The 21,178-nt window shown below is 43.8% G+C and overlaps 1 protein-coding gene across 1 annotated transcript in view; it reads right to left on the reverse strand.

Annotated features, from left to right (window-relative positions):
* Positions 1-21,178, reverse strand: part of LOC149157278 (sister chromatid cohesion protein PDS5 homolog A-like) — a 193,307-nt gene that overhangs the window by 24,163 nt on the left and 147,966 nt on the right. The window contains exons 12-13 of the mRNA XM_089435768.1: positions 1,585-1,662; positions 1,441-1,469 (exon numbers count right to left, since the gene is read on the reverse strand). Of these exons, the coding sequence (XP_089291894.1) occupies positions 1,441-1,469; positions 1,585-1,662 (107 nt within the window). The remainder of the gene's footprint in view (positions 1-1,440; positions 1,470-1,584; positions 1,663-21,178) is intronic.

A 21,178-nucleotide genomic window follows, 5' to 3' on the forward strand; every position in this document is an offset into this window, starting at 1 on the left:
ACAATGAGCAGAAAATAATCTCAGCTTTTATTATAATAAATAAATTGGGGTTTACATGTTGATGCAATTAATATAGCTGAGATGGGAAACTGGCCTCAAGAACCTGCTCCAATGTTGCACTAGCCCTCCCAAATTGAACTGAACTGCAACTGTTAAGCTCTCCTATGAATTCCAGATGATTTCACCAAGGGGAGAGATGGGTACTCACCCACTCTCGTTGAATCACCTAAGGGTTTCCATCCTAGGGCTACTGCTGAAGCTGGGAAATCTCGGTGCTCCAAGACTCTCCACAAGAAAAGCACTCAACTCCAAGATATATAAAAATGGTCTCCTCCTCCTCTTTTATAGATATGATGGACCTCCCTCTGGCACCCTTTATTTTATTATTATTTTAATCACTTAGTTCCTTTTCACTGCTTTTATTTTAATTAAAATACCTTTTTAATTTGGGAAAATGGTAAATCAGCCACCACCCCTCCTTAGGCCACTAAAAGTCACTTCCCACCATCACATCCCGTTGATCTTCTCATTCCGGTTCCAAAGAGCTATTACACTAAGTTGTTCCATCAAGTATTCTTCCCGGAATGCCACCTTAAGCATAATTAATTGAGTTAGACTAAATAATAACCCCATTTTCCAAAAGTTGTCGGAATGCAACAAAACAAAAGGCAAGTTGTGCGGATGATGGAATATGCCAAGAGAATGCCATCGGACCTCATAAAAACTCCTCAAAACCTCTCCAGAAGCCCCTCGGCCCATTGATTGAGTAAACTTGCTCCTGTGACCTAACTGCCTCCAACCCTGGAAGTCCATCCTAACCACACCATAAGGAATCCCAAAAAAAAGGACATCACAATTATCTTTAGTTGGAGCATTTATTTAGCAAGTACATATAATTTGGCACTGGTCTCTTGGTTTCATTTTGCAATTTCAATACTTGTGGATGTATATGCTCATGAATGTACTTTGATTCTAAATAGTGTATTGTATCTTGGTCATCTTTACTAACTCCTAGAACTTAATTAGTTAAGCCTTAGATTATTTATAGGGTCGACCCCCCTTGGCTTCGCTAGGAGTAAGTCTAGATGGAAGTGTTGAGAATTGAGTAACAACCTCAACTTGAGACTTGCCCCCAAGGCCACACCAAGTAGAGTTAAAGTTTTTCTCCACAATAATCTCAGGTGTGGATTAAGGCAGCAACACAACACATAAACTATTTTTGCATAAGCCACATTTATTCTGATGCAAACCTTTAGCATGGAAACTTTCACATAGAATAGCGAATACATAATATATGACATTTAACAGCTTGGCAATTTAAAGAATCCTCAAAAAAAATGAGTGGAGATTCACAGAGAGTTTACCCATGTCAAACTCATTTACTTTCCTAAAGTTACAGCCTTAATCAAAATGTCATACAAATAAAAATGTATAACGCACCATCCTTTGGGTGGACACCTGAGATCATCCTGCAACAAGGCCATAAAAAACCATTGTGAGCAAACTACATAGTTTATCAAAGACATGCAAAAGTTAGAAAAATAAAAGAATAAAAAAGCGTGCCAGAAAAGAGGCATGACCAACCTTTTGGCTGCCACTTATAAGCTCCCAACGCTCATTGACTAACTGGAGTAATTCGACTTCACCATCGTCATACGTGATCTTTATACATGATAAGCTCAGAGTCACAATTAGTGGCATTAACAAATTTCATTTTAATCAAATCATATCACTTTAAATACATAATACAGTTAAAGTAGAAAGGGGGAAACAAAGAGAAATTCTTTTTGACGTAATTAAGGGAAGCAATTTCCATAACACATATCCATAGAAGATCTCGTCTAATAGATGACACATTTTTCTCAATTCATTTTAAAGAAATAGTTCTATATTAGTGATATAGCTCCCTGTTATTGCAAGCAATGCTTTCCTTTCTCCCCAAGTTCTGAATCCAAAGAGGGACAGCAAAATGTTACTTCAACATTAAGATCTCTCACAAGCAAGGAGAAACATAATAGCTGAAGATCTCTCAAAATCAATGAGAAACATAATATCATATATGTTATCGCCTTTCCGTGACTTTTCACCTTTTAGTCACTTTCCTTATAGAACAAAGACGGAACAGGTGAGAAGACCCAACAACAGTACTTCTAGGCCAAAACTTGCTCAAAGAATAGCACTGTGCTTTTGGATATAGATGCCAAAACTTGCTCAAGGAATAGCACTGTGCTTTTGGATCTAGATGATAACTACATTACAGGAAGTGTTGGAAATAATACAAAATCAGAAGATAGGTTAGCTGGAGTTGAACACTAGAAGGGTCTAGTCGTGAGCAAAAAAAGTAGAGAAATCAGAGCCAGAGTTTGAATAGGTCAAAGATTTGAGATTTGAGACTTCTGCAACATGAATTATGTTGAAATGCTTCCAGATCCATTGTATAAGGTTTTTTTTTGTTTATCAACTTTTGGAACCATCATATATGGCTCACCATCAGGATGAATTTAAGATTATCAACAAACTGTTGCTGCACACTATGATCCCAGATGGGTATTGCTCTGATCCATTTTTTCCAGCAGGAAAGTCAAAATACCCCAATGGCACCTACACAACAGAGTTGTGGTAAAGAATTGCACAGTAAAACAAACAACACAGAGATGGAGGTATGGAGATTTTTTTAAGAGGCAAAAATCCGAAGGGAAAAAACCACCACTACGTTGTTTTTAATTCCGTCAAAACTCAAAGGGATTTTTACGGATACCATTTCCAGGAGCCACAAGAAAGAAACACCTTTTCAGTTCACCACCTTCTTAAAAGATACAACCCCCAAATACAGAATGATCTGGACATGGAGAAACAATTTTCAAAACTGATGATATACCATTTTATTAATGGCCCATTAACTCTAGATGTTGACTGACACATACAGCTTGGATGGTTGAAAATACCCAATGTCATAGAAAAGATTATGTAGAACAATTTACGCTCTAACAAAACGGAGAATGCCCATATAAATGTAATTATAAAACAAATCATGCACTTATAGAACAAACACCATTCTACTTCTACAACAGTGAGTCCGTGCACCAATCCAACACTGATGGAAAGTGGAGATGTCATGCAGAATGAATTTAGACTAGGTATAACTTCAGTCTGTTAAGCATATATCTGTCAAACAGGGATCCCAACGCAGCCAGCAGCTGGAGGAGCTTGGGGAAATTGGGCCAATATTCCGAGGTCAAACAAAGATCCCAACTCAGCGAGCAACTGGAGGAGCTAGGGAAAATTGGGCAGAAATTCCGAGGTCAACATTTGGCCAATTCCTTCGTGGGTTTTTGTGGGTTATTGGTGGAGAGCCCGGGCTTAATTTCCCGGAATTTTCTGAGCACTGGAGGAGGCCCTAGCAGCCATTTCTTGCAGCGAGCAATGCAGATTTCAGAGGGACAGCGTAGAGCTTGGTTGGGGACAGCCACACTTGTGTCCAAATAGTTGATTTTATCACCTGGGCATTGTTAGTTTGCCTTGAGCAAGCCCAGGAGCGTGCTTTCTGATTTTACATTTGTACCCAGCAATTATATCAATAAAATGGCTCAGCTCAGCACAGATTTTGGCATTTTCTGGGTGTTTAATGTGGTGTAATTGTATATGTGTGTTTTTGCTGTGTTAGTTTTGTTTATCATTGTAAATTTTCATTAGGGATATTACAGTGGTATCATAGCATGATTTTGGCCAATTGTGGGTCTAAATCACGCTAATGCTCAAGCGCTATTGTGGGCTAGAATTTCAGAGGGTTAAACACTAGTCCCACATTATTCCTTAGATTGAACTTGTGCCCAAAAATGTCTCAGCGGGGGAAATTTGAAAATTATACTAGGAACCTCGAGACACTGGTGCAATAGCTCGAAGAGAGTGTGTCAGCAAGGGCAGCAAGAAGGAAACGTAGTTACCAACCATTAGATGAAGAAAACGAGAGGAGCATCATTATTGAACGAAATGCTAGTATCAATACTGCAGAGACAAAGAAGGAAGGCGAAGGCAGTGATGAGATGAGAAAGAACATACCCATTGAGGAGGGAATTCATCTAGATACATTCTAGGCAGTTGAGCATGAGGCTAACGGCACGCAGGAGGAGCACGAGGATACACCTAGTGTGATGCAAGAATCACCCTTGTTTGAGTTTCCTTTGGTAGCCCGAGTAGACAGATTCGTGGAGGAGACAGTTGAGCACACATCCGTTGTTGAGGTTGTGAAAATTTTTGAATCTAATTAACCAGAAATCCTACTGCAATAAACTGATTTACATTACCTACTTGTATTCTTCTTATGACAAGTTATTTTCAGAAATATTTAGAAAATATAAATGTAAATAAACTGCAGCCTACACCTCTATACAAATCAAGTACTGAAAAATAAAAGAGACAATCATGCAAAGGACACACTTATTTTTGGACTAAACGTCCCCAGAAAAGCCAAATGCAGGAAAACCGGTGCAGCAGCTCTGAAGGTTTTCTATTATTAAGCAGAAGTTTTAAATACAAGTGTTGGTTGCCCTCCCGGCAAACCAATGATAAAGAAATACAATGGCGGAGAACCTGAGTGACTTTTACCTCACTTCACCCAACAGAATCTAGCTGATCCGGCAACAAATCTCGCTGACCCCGGCTACAACTTCGTTGCCCCTTCACAGTAATTGTGTGGGCCTGTGTGGAGCTCTTTGAGGCTCTACGTCAGCACTACTGCCCATTGCGGCAATTTCCGGCAACTCCCCATCTTTCTGCGTGGAAGGCAGCTCTTTCTCTGCGCTGGCCCTTCTGGCTCTGTGTCAAGGTTGCGTGGGCCCAGAGTGGCATAGTGTCAGCTCTCTCGGCTACTACGCTACCTCCACAAGTTTCTCTCCGCCTTTCTATCAATAGTCCCGAACTATCATTGCCCTTCAGCTGCAAGATCTCCCCAATCGATTTCCCTCTTGAGAACTTCTTTCTGCGTGGAAGGCAGCTCTTTCTCTGCGCTGGCCCTCCTGGCTCTGTGTCAAGGCTGCATGGGCCCAGAGTGGCATAATGTCAGCTCTCTCGGCTACTACGCTACCTCCACAAGTTTCTCTCCGCCTTTCTATCAATAGTCCCGAACTATCATTGCCCTTCAGCTGCAAGATCTCCCCAATCGATTTCCCTCTTGAGAACTTCTCACCTCAGAAAACGATTTCCTCAATCTCTTTGTGTGTCTTCTCCAACTGACCCAATCCTTTATACCTTTCCTGCTGAGAAATCAACAGCCGAGATTAAGTCTCTAATCAACGGCTAAGATTAAATTAGATTTGATCCTCGTCTCTTAGAAGCGTCTCACCCATATTTTCATTAATGCCCATTAATATTTTAACTTTCCTAAGTTTAGATTTAGGAACCCCATTAAAAATATTAATTATTTTAATAAAATACAATCTGGGTGGAATTTCTCCAAATGATTTCTGAGTCTAGGAGGATCTCAATTGTTCTAGCCCCTCCACAAAATTTCGGAGCTAGAGCACATCTGATGCTACCCAAAATCAACACTCCCTCTTAGCGAGGAATGTGCTCTAGCAATACTTCCCAACAGAAGTATCACACTGATCCACGGGATCAGTCCTCTACGTTGCTAATGCTTGGCTTGTTGCCCTTCATCCATTGCTCTGTTGCAATTTGTGTTGCTGCCCATGGCACTGCCACTGTCACTGCTGCATCTGTACTGCAACTCCCTCTCAATATGTTGGATCATGTTGCCCATAGCATTGCCACTGCTAACTACTGCACTACAACTCAATTGCTAAGAAGTAAGCAACTGAAAAGTCACCCAAAAGCTGACATGTTCGTCAGTCTGGATGCCCCGTGATGCTGAAGCTACCTTTGCTGCTAATCTGTGCTGACCCTCTAATGCTACTACGCTGCTATTGTATCTGCTCTGTGCTGACCCTCTAATGCTACTGCGCCGCTGTTGTATCTTCTCTATGCCTCCCGCACTGCTACAACACCCGATTGCGTTGCTTCAGACTTTGGCTCTCTAGCTCCGCCTCTGTCGCTCCATCATCCCTTGCACCAACTGACTCTCGTCATTCTACTACTGTCATTGAGGGCTCCCGTAGCCATATATGATCCAAGAGTTTGGGCACCTCAAGGATCCTGCCCCTATGTAGTCCTCCCAACTACAACTAATATCGCCCCACTTCTTTACTAGAGGTGCATGAACACTCATAGCACAATCCTCATCATTGTCCTCCTTGTCAGCTTTCATTGGAGCAACCTTTGAGTCAGACTTCTCTTCCTTGCCCTTCTTCTAAGGGCACTAAGTGGCGAAATGACCCAGTTCTCCACATCTAAAGCATCTGACTTTGGATATATCTTTCTTTTTCCTCTTCTACTGCCCTTATTGTCCTGCTAATGTGAGAGCTTCCTCCTCCTCTTCCTCCTTTTTGGCTCTGATCCCTTTGTTGCTGCTTCCTGCCTTGGTCAACCGTTTGATCTCTTCTTGCGAAGAGCTGCCCACATCTCCTCCCAACTAGGGAGAGAAGCCCTGCCCAAGATGCTCTGGACAAAGGTTTCACAGTCTTCAATGACTGCATTCAGGGTAGTCCTGACCATGAATTCAAGATCTAGTGTAGACCCTACGGAAGTTAGTTGGTCTCGGATCCATTGCAACCTGAGAAGGAAGGGACTGATTTCTTCTCCATTATGCATCTGATACTGTCTCAGCTGACTCTTAAGCAACATCTTCTGTCGAACGGAAGTTGCCTCGTACAAAGTGGTCAAGGCCTCCCACATTTCCCTTGTTGTGTCCTTCTCAGCAATATGTGAGATCACATGATCCTTGACCCTGTCCAAGATCATGCACTTTGATTTTACCTGAGCCTCCTCGTACTTCTTGAGAGGATTAACATCAACCAGAACAGCAACTGTCTTCAAGGCATAATCCTTGATGCGATTTTTGTCCAAAACTGCCAAGATCCTGGCCATCCAGATACAAAGTTTGATGCTCCATCCAACCTGTCCTGATCCCTCAGTTCATTAACTGCCATCTCTGCTCAAACGAGTGTCGAACAAGTTCTCTTCTCCCTCTTTTTCTGCTACCCCAGCAAAAGTCGAATTTGGTTTTCTTTGACACTAGAAATCCTCTAAGGAACAAGCTCCCTCTGAAATTTGATTTCCTTCACGAAAATCCTTCTGCCCACAACTGTCGAACCACCCCTCTCTAATTTCTCTTTGCTGCTGCTCTACATTGGATCTAGATTTCTTGGCAAGAAATCTTCTAAGGAACTGATTCCCTCTACTTCACTTCTACCCCACTAGGTACTGTTCTGCAGCAACAAAATCAGCAGCCCACTAGCAACTCCAGATTAAGTCTGGGTTGCACCTCCAGCCCCAACACCTAGAAAAACAAGACTCAACAATCTATGCGCTGGCCCAGCAATCATTGCCCTGCCCTCTACAGCGACATCATCACACAAACAGGCAAAAGCAGGCTCTACATGAGCCTCCCTTGGTGACTGCATCACCCCTCCTCTAGTCTCTCGGCTAAAAACTGCGCTCTCTCGGGACAGTTGTCTTTAGCACTAATTCTCCTTTGTCTTTTCATTGATGGCTTCAGTCCTCCTTGATCTAGAATCGCTTTGATACCATGTGAAAATTTCTGAATCTAATTAACCATAAATCTTATTGCAGTAAATTGATTTACATTACCTACTTGTATTCTTCTTTTAACAAGTTATTTTTGGAAATATTCAGAAAATATAAATGTAAATACATTGCACAGTGCAGCCTACACCTCTATACAAATCAAGTACTGAAAAGTAAATGAGACAATCATGCAAAGGACAGACTTATTTTTGGACTAAACGTCACAGGAAAAACCCAATGCGGGAAAACTGGTACAGCAGCTCTGAGGCTTTTCCATTATTAAGCAGAAGTTCTGAATACAAGTGTCGGTTTCCCTCCCAGCAAACCAATGATAGAGAAATACAATGGCGGAGAACCTGAGTGAGTTTTACCTCACTTCACCCAATAGAATCCAACTGACCCGGCAACAAATCTGGCTAGCCCCGTCTACAACTTCTCTGCCCCTTCGCAGTAACTGTGTTGGCCTGCATGGAGCTCTTTGAGGGTCTGCGTCGACACTACTGCCCACTGAGTCAATTTTCCCGGCTGTTCCGGCAGTTTCCGCCAACTCCCCGGCTCTCTGTGTGGAACACAGCTCTTCCTCTGCGCTGGCCCTCCTGGCTCTACATCAAGGCTGCGTGACCCCAGACAGGCACAACGTCAGCTCTCCCGGCTACTGCGCTACCTCCACAAGTTTCTCTCCTCCTCTCTGTCAGTATTCCCGAACTATCACTGCCCCTCAGATGCAAGATCTCCCCAATCGATTTCCCTCCTAAGAACTTCTCACCTCAGAAAATCAATTTCCTCAATCTCTTTGTGTCTTCTCCAACTGACACCAAGCCTTCCTTTATACTTTTCCTATTGAGAAATCAAGGGCTGAGATTAAGTCTCTAATCAATAGCTAAGATTAAATTAGACTTGATCCTCGTCTCTTAGAAGCTTCTCACCCATATTTTCATTAGTACCCATTAATATTTTAATTTTCCTAAGTTTAGACTCAGGAACCCCATTAAAAATATTGATTATTTTAATAAAATACAATCCGGGTGGAACTTCTCCAAACGATTTCTGGGTCTTGGAGATCTCATGTGTTCTAGCCCTTCCACAAAATTTCAAAGCTAGAGCATGTTGATTTTTGGTAGCATCGGATGTTCTCTAGCCATGAAAATTGGTGGAAAGACTAAGGCACATGAGATCTCCAAGACAAAGAAACCGTTTGGAGAAATTCCACTCAGATGAACAGATATTAAAATAATTAATATTTTTAATGATACCCTAAGTCTAAACTTAGGAAAATTAAAATATTAATGTGTATTAACATAATATGGGTGAGAAAGTTCTAAATAACGAGGATCAAGCCAGATCTAATCTTAGTCGTTAATTAGGGACTTAATCTCGGTCATTGAATCGTCAACAGGAAAAGTATAAGAGGAGGCCTGAGGGTCAGTTGGAGACACACCAAGAGAGATCAGTCAGTTCGATTTTCTGGGGCGAGGTTTGCTAAGGAAATTGAACAAGTGATCAGTTGCAGTGAGGGGCAATTCGGCAGGAAGCCGAAGAATACATATCAGAGAGGCAGCAACAAGTCGGAAGAGGCAGCACAACACCTAGGAACATTGATGCAGAGGCTAAAGAGGCCAGCGCAAAGGACGCAGAAGTCACAGAGGTTGAAGTAGAAAGCCACAAAGGCTGACGCAGACAGTGCAGAGGCTGTAGAGGCTGACGCTAGGCTGAAGAGGTTGCGCTAAGGAGGTTTTGTGGTGCGGACTGAGAGCAGATTAGCCGGGAGAGGGTGATGTAGTTCCAGAGGAGTGCTTGGAGCAGCTTTCGCTATCCAAAACAAGGAACAGTTAGAGTCACTGTGGGGTTGTTCATCCAGCTGCTGATTTGCGGAATATTTGTCTCCGGAGTGAGGTTCTACTACCAAGGAAATTCTCTGAAGGGTGAGCCATTTCTGGCACCCTAGTTGTATTCAGAATCTACTTAATAATAAAACCCTCTATATGTTGCACCGGTTTTCCTGCATTGGGTTTTTCCGACGAGGATTGTCTAAAAATAACGGTGTCCCTTGTGTTGTCTATTTCATTTGTTGATCTATATATGTGTGAAGGTTGCATTTGTGTTTACTTAGATATTTATACATTTAAATAACTTCTTAACGCATAGAACAAGCAGGAGATAGTAATCCAGAAAATGTAGTAGGGGTTTCTGAGGTGTTAGATTCAGGAATTTTCCTAGAGCATATCCGTTGCTACCCAAAATCGACAGAGTTATCCATTGATGAGGCATCCAGGTCTATGACAGAGCTTCAAAACAACAACCACATACAGCCGACTGATGAGCATGTCGTGCATGTTGGAACTTGGGTTGTCTATGAAGGCGCAGTTGGAGGCTCATGTTGAGCCCATGATGGAGGAGGATGTGCAACCATCCTTTGGGCTAGCCATGGATGAGGGGCAGCATAGAGACCACAAGTTAGGATTTCAACACAGTTCACTTCGGAGGCGCACTAACAGGATATACAACATTATTAGTTCACCCCTACGCATTGGATTGAGAGAGACAAAGCTACCTAGTCAAATCTCTTGTGTTGTCCTAGATAGCAGGACGAGACGATCGGAGTTGCACAGGGTGCAGCATCCACATGTTGGGGTTGCTCCATGTGTGGGAGTTCATGCATTTGATCCCTCTCTTGGGATTGGATGTCAAAAGATCCTGAATTGGTACCCAGTGGAGTAGGCTATGGAGATGGTGGTGGACCCGGGTGTAGCTCAGCAGGAACTTCCAGGCACTAGGGATATTGGAAGCCCAAACTGGCATTGGGATCCTCGTGGGACTACCTATCATTTCCCAGGTATGCTGGTTGACTACGACCTGGATGGTACAGTTGACCTAGCAATCGAGCGTGCACATTCACTAGGGGAGTTTCGGTTAGCACCAGTGGCCAACCCATTTATGGACAGACTCCTTGGGTTGTCTTGGTATGACAATTGTACATCGAATCACAAAGTGATCAACATCTTTGGCAGGAGTTTGTCAGAGGAGGTGGCATTGGCAGGCCACCAAACGGTGCCTTGAATGGAGCTGGAGATTCTTCACATTTACGTGGGGCACAGAGGACGCAGAGGAGCAGAGCAGTGGTGGCATCGCCACTGACACATAGGGAGATTCACTTCTTGGGCCCCTCAGGGAGGATTTGGAGTGGAGATCCATTCATTGGAGGGTATGGTGATGTGACGATGGAGGTGATGATACCGATTGGGTGTGGTTCGACACATAGGGACACATCTCTAGGCCATCACATCCAAGGATATGTGGGAGCATCTAGCATTGAGCAGTGGTCTATAGTGGTCTACAGGTGGGCATGGAGATGCATGGTGGTATGTCATAGTGTGTTGGATTGCGTTGTGGAGTAGGAGTGTCTTACATCGCATTGAGTACATGCGGGGAGTGATTGGTGCCTTGACACAGATAAGGCATGGGACGGTACAGGATGGTATAGTCGTAGCCGGGGATATCCTGTGGTGTACAGGGACAGATTGCGGCATACAGTGGCATGCCGAGAAGTGTGGTGGTACTTGGTGCTATGTAGCAACATATGGTGCGGCACAGTGTGCCCTTGGAGCGTTGCCTCCAAGGAGACTTGTAGACAGGAACATTAGATGTATCGTTAGGTGTAACTCACCCGAGAGCAATGAGGACGTAGTTGAGCTCTTGAGCACACCACGTTCAACTAAGGCAAGTCTTCAATTGGTTTATCATCAGATCTAAGGCAAAGAGAGGGGCATCCATAGGGTTATTCCGCAGTACCCCTGCAAACTCTTGATCATACACTCGGGGACCTACCCACCCATCACTCTCCAGTTGAGACGTTTGGTGGAGGCACGCGCTGACTGTTGAAAAAAACGTAAGTAGGTTCGATCTTCATAATGACATGATCTTTGTAAATGATGTAATAAAGAGAATAAATTATTTTTGTATCCCTTGCTACACGGGTTTCATGAGCAAGAAGTCTCACTAGGTAAAACACATCTTCTTGATGTCTTTAGGATTTTATTATTATGTCAAAGAGTCATGTCATGTGTAAAAGCTCTTTAAGAGCCTATGTAAATGTATACAAGTCTTCAACAGTATGTAACAGCCCTCCAAGACCAAGAACAATCCTCCAAATACAAGAACACCAAAGTCTGCAAGCAGAATAATGAAGAGATCTTCATGTAGGCTCGAAAATGAATTAAAATAAATAAATGGAAGTAATGTCAACTCAATGGAACAGTCATGTCAGTTCATGAGTTCATGCCGGCTCAAATATGTGGCACAAACCACTATAAATACCCATCTAGGGTCAGGGAAGAAAAATAAGATTTTCGCATTCTTCCTCTGGATTTTTCGCATGGATGAAGATCAAATCCGCACCACAGAGAGGCATTAGGGCTTGATTGCACCTCAGTTGGGTATTAGGTGTTGATTTGGGATAGCATCGAATGCGCTCTAGCCATGAAAAATGGTGGAAAGGCTAATGCACATGAGATCTCCAAGACCCAGAAATGGTTTGGGCAGATTCTAACCGTTTTGGGAGATATTAAAATAATTAATATTTTTAATGGAGTTCCCAAGTCTAAACTCAAGAAAAATAAAATATTAATGGGTATTAATATAAAACTGGGTTAGAAGATTCTAAAAGTCATGGATCAAGCCGAATCTAATCTTAGTCGTTGATTAGAGATTTAATCTCGGTCGTTGATGGACCAACGAGAAAAGTATAAGAGGAGGCTTGAGGGTCAGTTGGAGAATACACCAGAGTGATCAGTCATTCGATTTTCTTGAGCAGGGTTTGCTAAGAAAAATCAAATCAGTGATCAACAGTGGGTGGCAATGAATACATAGCAGAGAGGCAGAGTTGATACCAAAGAGACAGCACAGAGCCCGGAGAGGATGACGCAAAGGCAATTGGGTGCTACGCAGAGGCAGTTGCGAGCTGCATAGAGCCAGGAAAGGCCGGCGTGGGTGACGCAGAGGCTTCAGTAGTTGCCTAGAGGCTAGCAGAGCTGACGCAGGGCCAAGAGGCAGTGATAGGAAGATTTTCGTCGGGCAGACTGGGTGCTAGTGAGCCGGGAAGGGTGACGCAGTCCCTATCAGAGTGACACAAAGCAGTGGAAGCTGCAATTGTTGTTGTGGGATCATTCATCTGGTGATTGATCAGCTGGAATATCTATCTCCGAGGAGAGGTACTACTGCCGAGGGAATTCTCTGTTGGGTGAACCATTTCTGGCACCCTGGTTGTATTCTGAAAACTGCATAATAATAAAACCCTCTGAATAGCTGCACCAATTTTCCCGCATTGGGTTTTTCCGAAGACATTGATGATCTATAGATGTTGATATTGTACTTGTGTTTATTTTCAGTATTTACATGGTAAATAACTTGTTAAGTAATTAAACAAGTAGGAAAGAATAAACTAGATAGTACAGGAAGAATTTCTAATGGGTTAAACTTAGAAATTCCAACATGGTATCAGAGCATGGTTCCAGATCATAGGAGAAATGAAGGCATCAACTAGCAGAAAAGTAGCAGCAAATTCAGCTGTCCAGAGCGATATAGCTGATCCGTGCAAAAGGCGATAGAGGAAGGAGTGACGCAAAGAGACTGCGTCATTAGTCTAGGCCAGAGAGGGGCCAGCGCAAAGGCTGTGGGAGGCAGAATCAGGCTCATGCAGAGCCACACAGAGGCCAGGAGGGCTAACGCGGTTGGATGAGGGAGTTGATTTGCCAGTGTCAAGATTGCGTAGGGCCAAGTGGCTCAATCCTTCAGTTGTTGGGGCATAGGAGGTTGTGGGTAGTTTGCAGAGCGAAGCTAGTGGGGAACTGTGGTCAGAACAATACCTAACAAGGCAAGACCAAGGTGGAGGAAGTTGCTACCGAGGCAAATTTCTAGCCAAGGAATCCTGATCAGTATCAGATGATCGGAGTGGGGCACCTTGACATTGGCAAAAGGATTCCCAGAAGGGAAATCGAGACTCAAAGGGAGTCGAACCAAGAACTTACAGGTGAGAAGTTGAGAGACTCGGAGGAGTCAAAAGAAGAGTAGCACAATGGTCGTGAATGAACTAAGAGATCAGGATAGGTTGGACGAAGCATCCAATTTCGTGGTCAGGAAGGCTAGAATCTTGTCCATTCTAGACAGAAATCGCATCAAGGACTTCGCCTTGAAAACAATAGCGATCCCAGTTGACCCAGCTGAAAATGAGAAGTACGAGGAGGCAATGGCTAGGGCAAACTGCATCATCCTTGTTGGGGTCAAGGATCATGTCGTACCGCATATTGCCGAAAAGGATACGGCAAATGAGATGTGGGAGGCCCTGAAGAAATTGTACCAGCATACTTCCGTGCAGAGGAAGATGTTACTTGAAAATCAGCTGCGGTCATACCAGATGCAGTAGGGAGAGCAGATAGATGTCTTCCTCGGTCGATTGAAGGAGATCCATGACCAGTGAACTTCCATAGGGGCCACGCCGATGATGAGGACCGCATTGAACGCAGTATCAGAGGATTGGGAGGTATTTGTCCAGAGCATACTAGGCAAGACGAGCCTTCCAGATTGCAAGGAATTGTAGGCAGCTCTTCATCAAGAAGAGATCAGACAAGTGACCAAGGCAGGAAATAGCGGCAAAGGGTTCAGAATCAAGGAGGAAGAAAAGGATGTGGCTCTAGAATCTGTGGGGAAGCAAGAGAAGAGAAAGAAGAAGGACCTCTCCAAGGTCAAGTGCTTCCATTGTGGGGAATTGGGTCATTTTGCGAACCAGTGTCCTAGGAAGAAGAGTAAGGGAGAGGCTTCTGAGACCAAGGCAGCACTAGCGCGGGCGAAGAAAGAAGTCGAGGAGGATGACGATTGTGCTATGAGTGCTCATGTGCCACTTGAGAAGAAGTGGGGAGATATCGAGCTGTAGTAAGGATGACTACAAGCGATGAGGGGTAGAATCCTTGAGGTACCCAACCTCTTGGATTATACCTTGCTACGGGAGCCCTGAAGAGGAGTAGCAAGACTGGCAGATGTCAGTAGTCACAGATGTGGATGGAGCGGCAGAGAGTGCCACAGTGCAAGAGTATCGGGATAGCGCGAGACTAGCAGGCTGCAACAGTGCGAGGCATGGGAGTGTTGCACTAGTGTAGGATGGCACAAAGAGGTGTGCAATGGTGCAAGATGCAGGGAGTTGTTGCAACAGCGCAGAGATCAGTGGAGGGAGCACTTGTTAGCGGCAAGGAGAGTTTCAACATCGGGAGTGTTTATAGCCTGACATGGATGTCAGAAGTTGGGTGGATCAGTTACTTACTTCTCAGTAACTGAGTTGCAGTGTAGTAGCAGTATGCAGTAGCACGATGCAGCATGATGAGAGGGGATTCAGTGCATATACAATGCTGGGAGGATGGACCAGCAGTAGCACAAACGCAGAGGTAGCTACCGTACGGATGCAGCAATGGCAGTGGCAGGGCCATGGGCAGCAATACAGGATGCAACAGTGCAAAGGATGTTGGGCAGGGAGACCTAGCATCAGCACAGGGATCGATGCTGGATAATCAAGGTGATGCTCAATGTGGAGTATTACTAGAGCACTGTCCTCGCTAACAGGGAGTGTTGATTTGGGGTAGCATCGAATGTGCTCTAGCCATGAAAATTGGTGGAGAGGCTAAAGCACATGAGATCTCCAAGACCCAGAAATGGTTTGGGCAGATTCTAACCGATTTGAGAGATATTAAAATAATTAATATTTTTTATGGAGTTCCTAAGTCTAAACTTAGGAAAAATAAAATATTAATGGGTATTAATATAAATTTGGGTTAGAAGGTTCCAAAAGTCATGGATCAAGCCAAATCTAATCTTAGTTGTTGATTAGAGATTTAATCTCGGTCGTTGATGGACCAACGAGAAAGTATAAGAGGAGGCTTGAGAGTCAGTTGGAGAATACACCAGAGTGATCAATCATTCGATTTTCTAGAGCGAGGTTTGCTAAGACAAATCGAATCAGTAGTCAACAGCGAGGGGCTGTGAATACATAGCAGAGAGACAGAGTCTGTACCAGAGAGAGCGCAGAGCCCGGAGAGGTTGACATAGAGGCAGCTAGGAGTTGCGCAGAGCCAGGAAAGGCCAGCGTGGCTAACGCAGAGGGTCTAAGGGCTGACGCAGAGGCTTCAGTAGTTGCGCCGAGGCTAGCAAAGCTGACGCAAGGCCCAGAGGCAGTGCTGGCAAGATTTTCGTGGCGCAGACTGGACGCTGGTGAGCCGGGAAGGGTGACACAGTCCCTATCAAAGTGACACAGAGCAGTGCAAGCTGCAATTGTTGTTGTGGGATCATTCATCCAGTGATTGATCAACTGGAATATCTATCTCCGAGGAGAGGTACTACTGCCGAGAGCATTCTCTGTTGGGTGAGCCATTTCTACCACCCTGGTTGTATTCTGAAAACTACATAATAATAAAACCCTCTGAATCGTTGCACGGGTTTTCCCGCATTGGGTTTTTCCACGAACATTGGTCCAAAAATAACGGTATCACTTGTGTGCTTGTTTTCTTTCAATTGATGATCTATAGATGTTGATATTGTACTTGTGTTTAATTTCAGTATTTACATGGTAAATAACTTGTTAAGTAATTAAACAAGTAGGAAGAAATAAACCAAAAAGTACAGGAAGAATTTCTAATGGGTTAAACTTAGAAATTCCAACATTAGGTGCAGTCATGGCCAGATCTTGGTTGCATAAATATGGACGCAACACTAATCCAAGTTTTGGAGCAGTGATGTCATCTCGGATGGATAGAGCATAAACCTTAATCTCGGTACGCCTATGAATAGAAGGTGGGATGGCTGGAACAAAGGTATGTTCTTAGCATACCTGTAGGTACAGTCAAGCTAGATCACGGTTGATGGAGCAGAAGAAATCTCGGATAGATAAGTAGTCTCAGCATATAGATATTTTAGCTCTTGCGAAGGTACAATAATGAGGTATAGTAACAACAGTGATCCTACAGCTGTAATGAGAGTCTTGGCATAATGACAAGGATAAGTAATCTTGGATTCATGACAGAAGCAGTAACCATTACAGTCTCGGCCTAGATGAAAGGTAAGATCACTATTTCAGTGGATCTACTTCATATGCAATCAGTGTATATATGATATTAAGAATTTCAGAACCCTTATTGTTCTTAATGTCTCGGGTTAATAGAGATCACGATGATTCTAAAGATGCTATCTCAGTCATGTTGAAAAGAATTTCGGTAACCATTGGAGTATAAGCATAACGAGGAGCAGTGTCAAGGGATTCAAGCAGCGTTAAGGATTGCAATGTAGGCATGATAAAAAGGAAATAGTAATGACAGTGATTGCTACACTCTCGGCATAACAAAAGAAGTTGTAGTAACAATGATGATCATGATCCTGTTCTTGAAAGAACACGGTCTCGATGAAGATACAGAGATCACCTCTGTGGCAACCTCAAGGGACAGTCATGGTGCAGCAATGATGACAATTGTAATAAAGATCTCAGTGATGCAGTAGTACAGTAGTGATGATGATCTCTGCAGTGATTAAGAAAAGGGATTGGTGTCTTGGTCTTGGAGAGGCAGAATGTGTAAAGGGTCATGGTCTTGGTATTCGTAAATGGAATCTCTATAAGAAGAATTTTGCGTGGGTTTTCCTCTCCAAGAGGGAGAGGTTTTAGCCTTGGCAGAAAGCCAAATATTTTTGTTCTTGTCTCTTTTGTTTTGATAGCAGTGTGATGAAGAAATCACACACACTAAGGAATGGAAGATTAAGCTAAAATTAAATTGTATAAATACTTCACAAATTGTTATCATGTAACAATGAATCACCTTAAATGTGTTTGCCCTAGATTTTTCAACACTGACAAATACAGGTTTAGGGATGGCGTGGCTTATTGTTGAAGTAGCATAAGTTCCATTCCTAGGCTCATATGTGGGAGTTGATTATGAGGAGACTGCACAATGCACTACTGGCGAGATAGTCTGAGGTGTCACAGGAGCTTGAGGGATAGTGGATGGTACACTTCGTCTACAAGAGGGTACCCAAACTCCAAGCAATGTCAAAGTGTATCATCAGGAGTTGGGATAGTGGATTTCACTATGTGGTCTGGCAGGAGCAGCGCAGGTTGGCATGCATGGGACAAACTCCTGATACTTAGCGTCCACCCCTAGGATACATACAAGGGTTAGAGATGACGGCCAGATGGGTTCTAGCAAGTAGCAGCACTAAGAAGCAACAACCCGTGAGGAGTGGGAGTTATGAGCTCCTAGTATGGTTGGGGGATCCAGAGATCCGGTTGGCAGTTGGATCACTCCACTTCGTGATGAGCAAGGTCATGGCAGAGTGTGATCCAGTTCACCTTAGGTTTAACACATGGGGGATCACTGAGACCTCCACTACATGGCGAGGTAGACTTATCTTCTTGTTGCTCAGGGTCGAGATTGGCAGTGGAGGGGTAGATATTGGCATCATGGAGATGCTCGGGCAGGATGAGCTTGGCTCTCACTGATTTTTCGCCAATAAGACTCAAGAGAGGAGGATATAGTCTATGCACAATGGGGAGTATGTCATAGTTAGAGTAGCGCAGATTCAGCATGGTGGCACCACTTTGAGATTAGCGGGGGACTTGAGCATCACAGCTCTTCACAACTCAATAACCTTTAGGGATGAGTTGGCTACTACAAGGGGAGATCACGCAGATCTTCCTTTTGGCTTCAGTGAGTCACTAATGGAGTGGGGGACTTCATTAGCGTGGCAGGTGCATAGCAAGATGATATCAGGAGAACCTCACGGGAGCGCAACACTATCTCTGTAGGGATTGGGTGGTATATTCAAGAGTATACTCTTTGAGTGCATGGGATGGCCTATGTAGTAGGATAACTTCACGAGGGGTCGGGCATAGTGCCACATTATCATGATCCCCTATTAATTGATGGTATGCAGGGAACTTCTGGTACTTGTATCGGGCAAGATAGTGAGTGGAGCGAGGGGAGCTTCACGCTGGACAAGATGGCTTAGGATCTTGGTATTGAGGGATTCTTTCATGTCAGAGCAGTGTAGAGGTCAGGGACAATTCAGTGGCACATCTAGGACCCTAGCCCATTTTGCAACAACAGTGGGGAGCAACACCTACAGAGGATGCTAGTTCAAGCATTGCTTGAGGAAAAGTGATTTTCGGTGAGGAGGACTGTAATATCCCTTCCCATAAAAATTTGCTAAATGTCTTTCTCAATTTTTGTAAATTATGGATGGGGAAATTTTTGGATACAAGCTTAGGAGAAGCAGGTGGATATTAATTAAATTAATGATGTGTGGTAGTGGAGGCCCCAAACATTAGACAAAGGGAAGATTAATCACATAGTGGGATGTGGGGACAACCCATGATGAAATACGCACCCCTTGATGGAGAAATTTGAATGGCTAAGAAGGAGACTCAAATTGCTTGGTGAAGGGGCCCACGTGAAGGAAGAGAAGCAATTATAAATAAGAGGAAGGCAACATCATTAAGCACTTTTGATCATTTGACATTTTACACTTTGTTGCTCAAGTTGTTCAACTGAGTCACAAGTGTTGTTTAGCACCAGAGGTTTCCAAGGCAAAATCTCACCCACTTCTTTGGTGGACCACAAGTGCCACCCTAGGGAGGCAAATTCTACTCATTTTTGTAGTTGGAAGGAAGACCACACAGGCGGCACTAATTCTGAGTTAGCTGGGACGCAGTTCTGGGAGCCACATAGTGATTGGAGGAGAGAAGACACGAAGTGAGGGGTTGTATTGTTGCTTCGGCACACTTTGAACAATTTTCTAGCACAGGAGGGAGATTTGTAGGGACAGAAAGCATCACCCAACGACCACTTGAATTCTTGGAGGAGGGCCTGCATCATTCTCTCCATGGACTGTGCAATCCTTTGTTGAGGCAACTTGTGGGGTGGCTTGCGAAGAGGTTTGAGCAGCTGGGGCTATTTGGAGTTGGATTGGATGGGATTGTGGGGGATTTTCCAACATTTTGGTGGAGCAGCAAACACAACATCTGTTGCAGGTTACATTTCTGCTTGTGGAGGAGGGCCAAGCATTTGGGGTCAACTTTGGAGCGTCAAAACTAGAGCAAACCCTTTCTGGGTTTTTGACAAGGATCTCATAAATAATTTGGCAGAATTTTATGGGCAGATTTGAGGGGTCAAACAAGGATACCAACTCAGCCAGCAGCTGGAGGAGCTAGGGGAAATTGGGCCGAAATTCTGAGGTCAACATTTGGCCAATTCCTTCGTGGGTTTTTGTGGGTTATTGGTAGAGAGCCCGAGGTTAATTTCCCATAATTTTATGAGCACCGAAGGAGGCCCTAGCAACCATTTCTTGCAGCCAACAGTGTAGAATTTAAAAGGGATAGTGTAGAGCTTGGTTGGGGACAGCCACACTTGTGTTCGAACAGTTGATTTCATCACCTAAGCATTGTTAGGTTACCTTGAGCAAGCCCAGGTGTATGCTTTCTGATTTTACTTTTGTACCCAGCGATTATATCAATAAAATGGCTCAGCTCAGCACAGATTTTGGCATTTTCTGGGTGTTTAATGTGGTGTAATTTCATTTGTGTTTTTGCTATGTTTGCTTTGTTTATCATTGTAAATTTCCATTAGGTATATTACAGGTCTGCTATAGCCTCTTCCTATTCCCGAGACGAAATGGGAGAGCATATTGATGGACTTCATTACCAGGTTGCCAGAAGTTCAGGGGCTAGATTGCATCTATGTGGTGGTTGACATACTGACAAAATTCGCCCACTTTTTCGCCATTCCAGCCAAAGACTCAGCTTCACAGGTGACCGAGTTATTTTTTCGAGAGGTGTTTAGGCTACATGGGTTGCCTAAGACAATTGTGAGTGATCGAGATAGCAGATTCATGGGAGGATTCTGACAAGAGCTATTTCGCCTTATGGGCGCACAGCTTACCCCCAGCATGAGCTACCATCCCTAGACAGATGGACAGACAGAGATAGTAAATAAGTGGTTGGAGGGCTACCTGCGCAACTATGTGACCGGGCAGCAGAGAGCGTGCGTGAAGTGGCTACACCTTGGAGAGTAGTGCTACAACAACACTTATCATTTGTCCATAGGTATGTCACTCTTTCGTGCTTTAAATGGTTATGATGCACTAATTTTTGCTGATACGGTCTTTGGAGACAGCATGGCCCCAGGGTCCAAGGACTGGATACAAGAAAGTCAGCATATCCTTATAGCTCTTAAGAATAATTTGCAAAATACTCAAAACTAGCAAAAGTTGTATGCGGACAAGGGTAGAGTTGAGCGGCATTTTCAAATGGGGGGCTTGGTTTTTCTGAGACTTTAGCCATACAAGTAGTCCACACTGAAGCAGAAGGGAGTTGAAAAGTTCAAGCCACGCTTTTATGGACCATACAAGGTGATTCGGCAAGTAGGAATAGTAGCATATGAGTTGGAGCTCCTACAAGAGAGTAAGGTGCACAAAGTATTTCATGTGTCCTGCTTCAAAAAGGCCTTGGGACAACAAG

Source organism: Pinus tabuliformis, chromosome 5_2 (assembly GCF_031772625.1).
Source record: "Pinus tabuliformis cultivar Carrire ecotype Pingquan chromosome 5_2, CPIR1, whole genome shotgun sequence".
Taxonomy (NCBI): Eukaryota; Viridiplantae; Streptophyta; class Pinopsida; order Pinales; family Pinaceae; genus Pinus; species Pinus tabuliformis.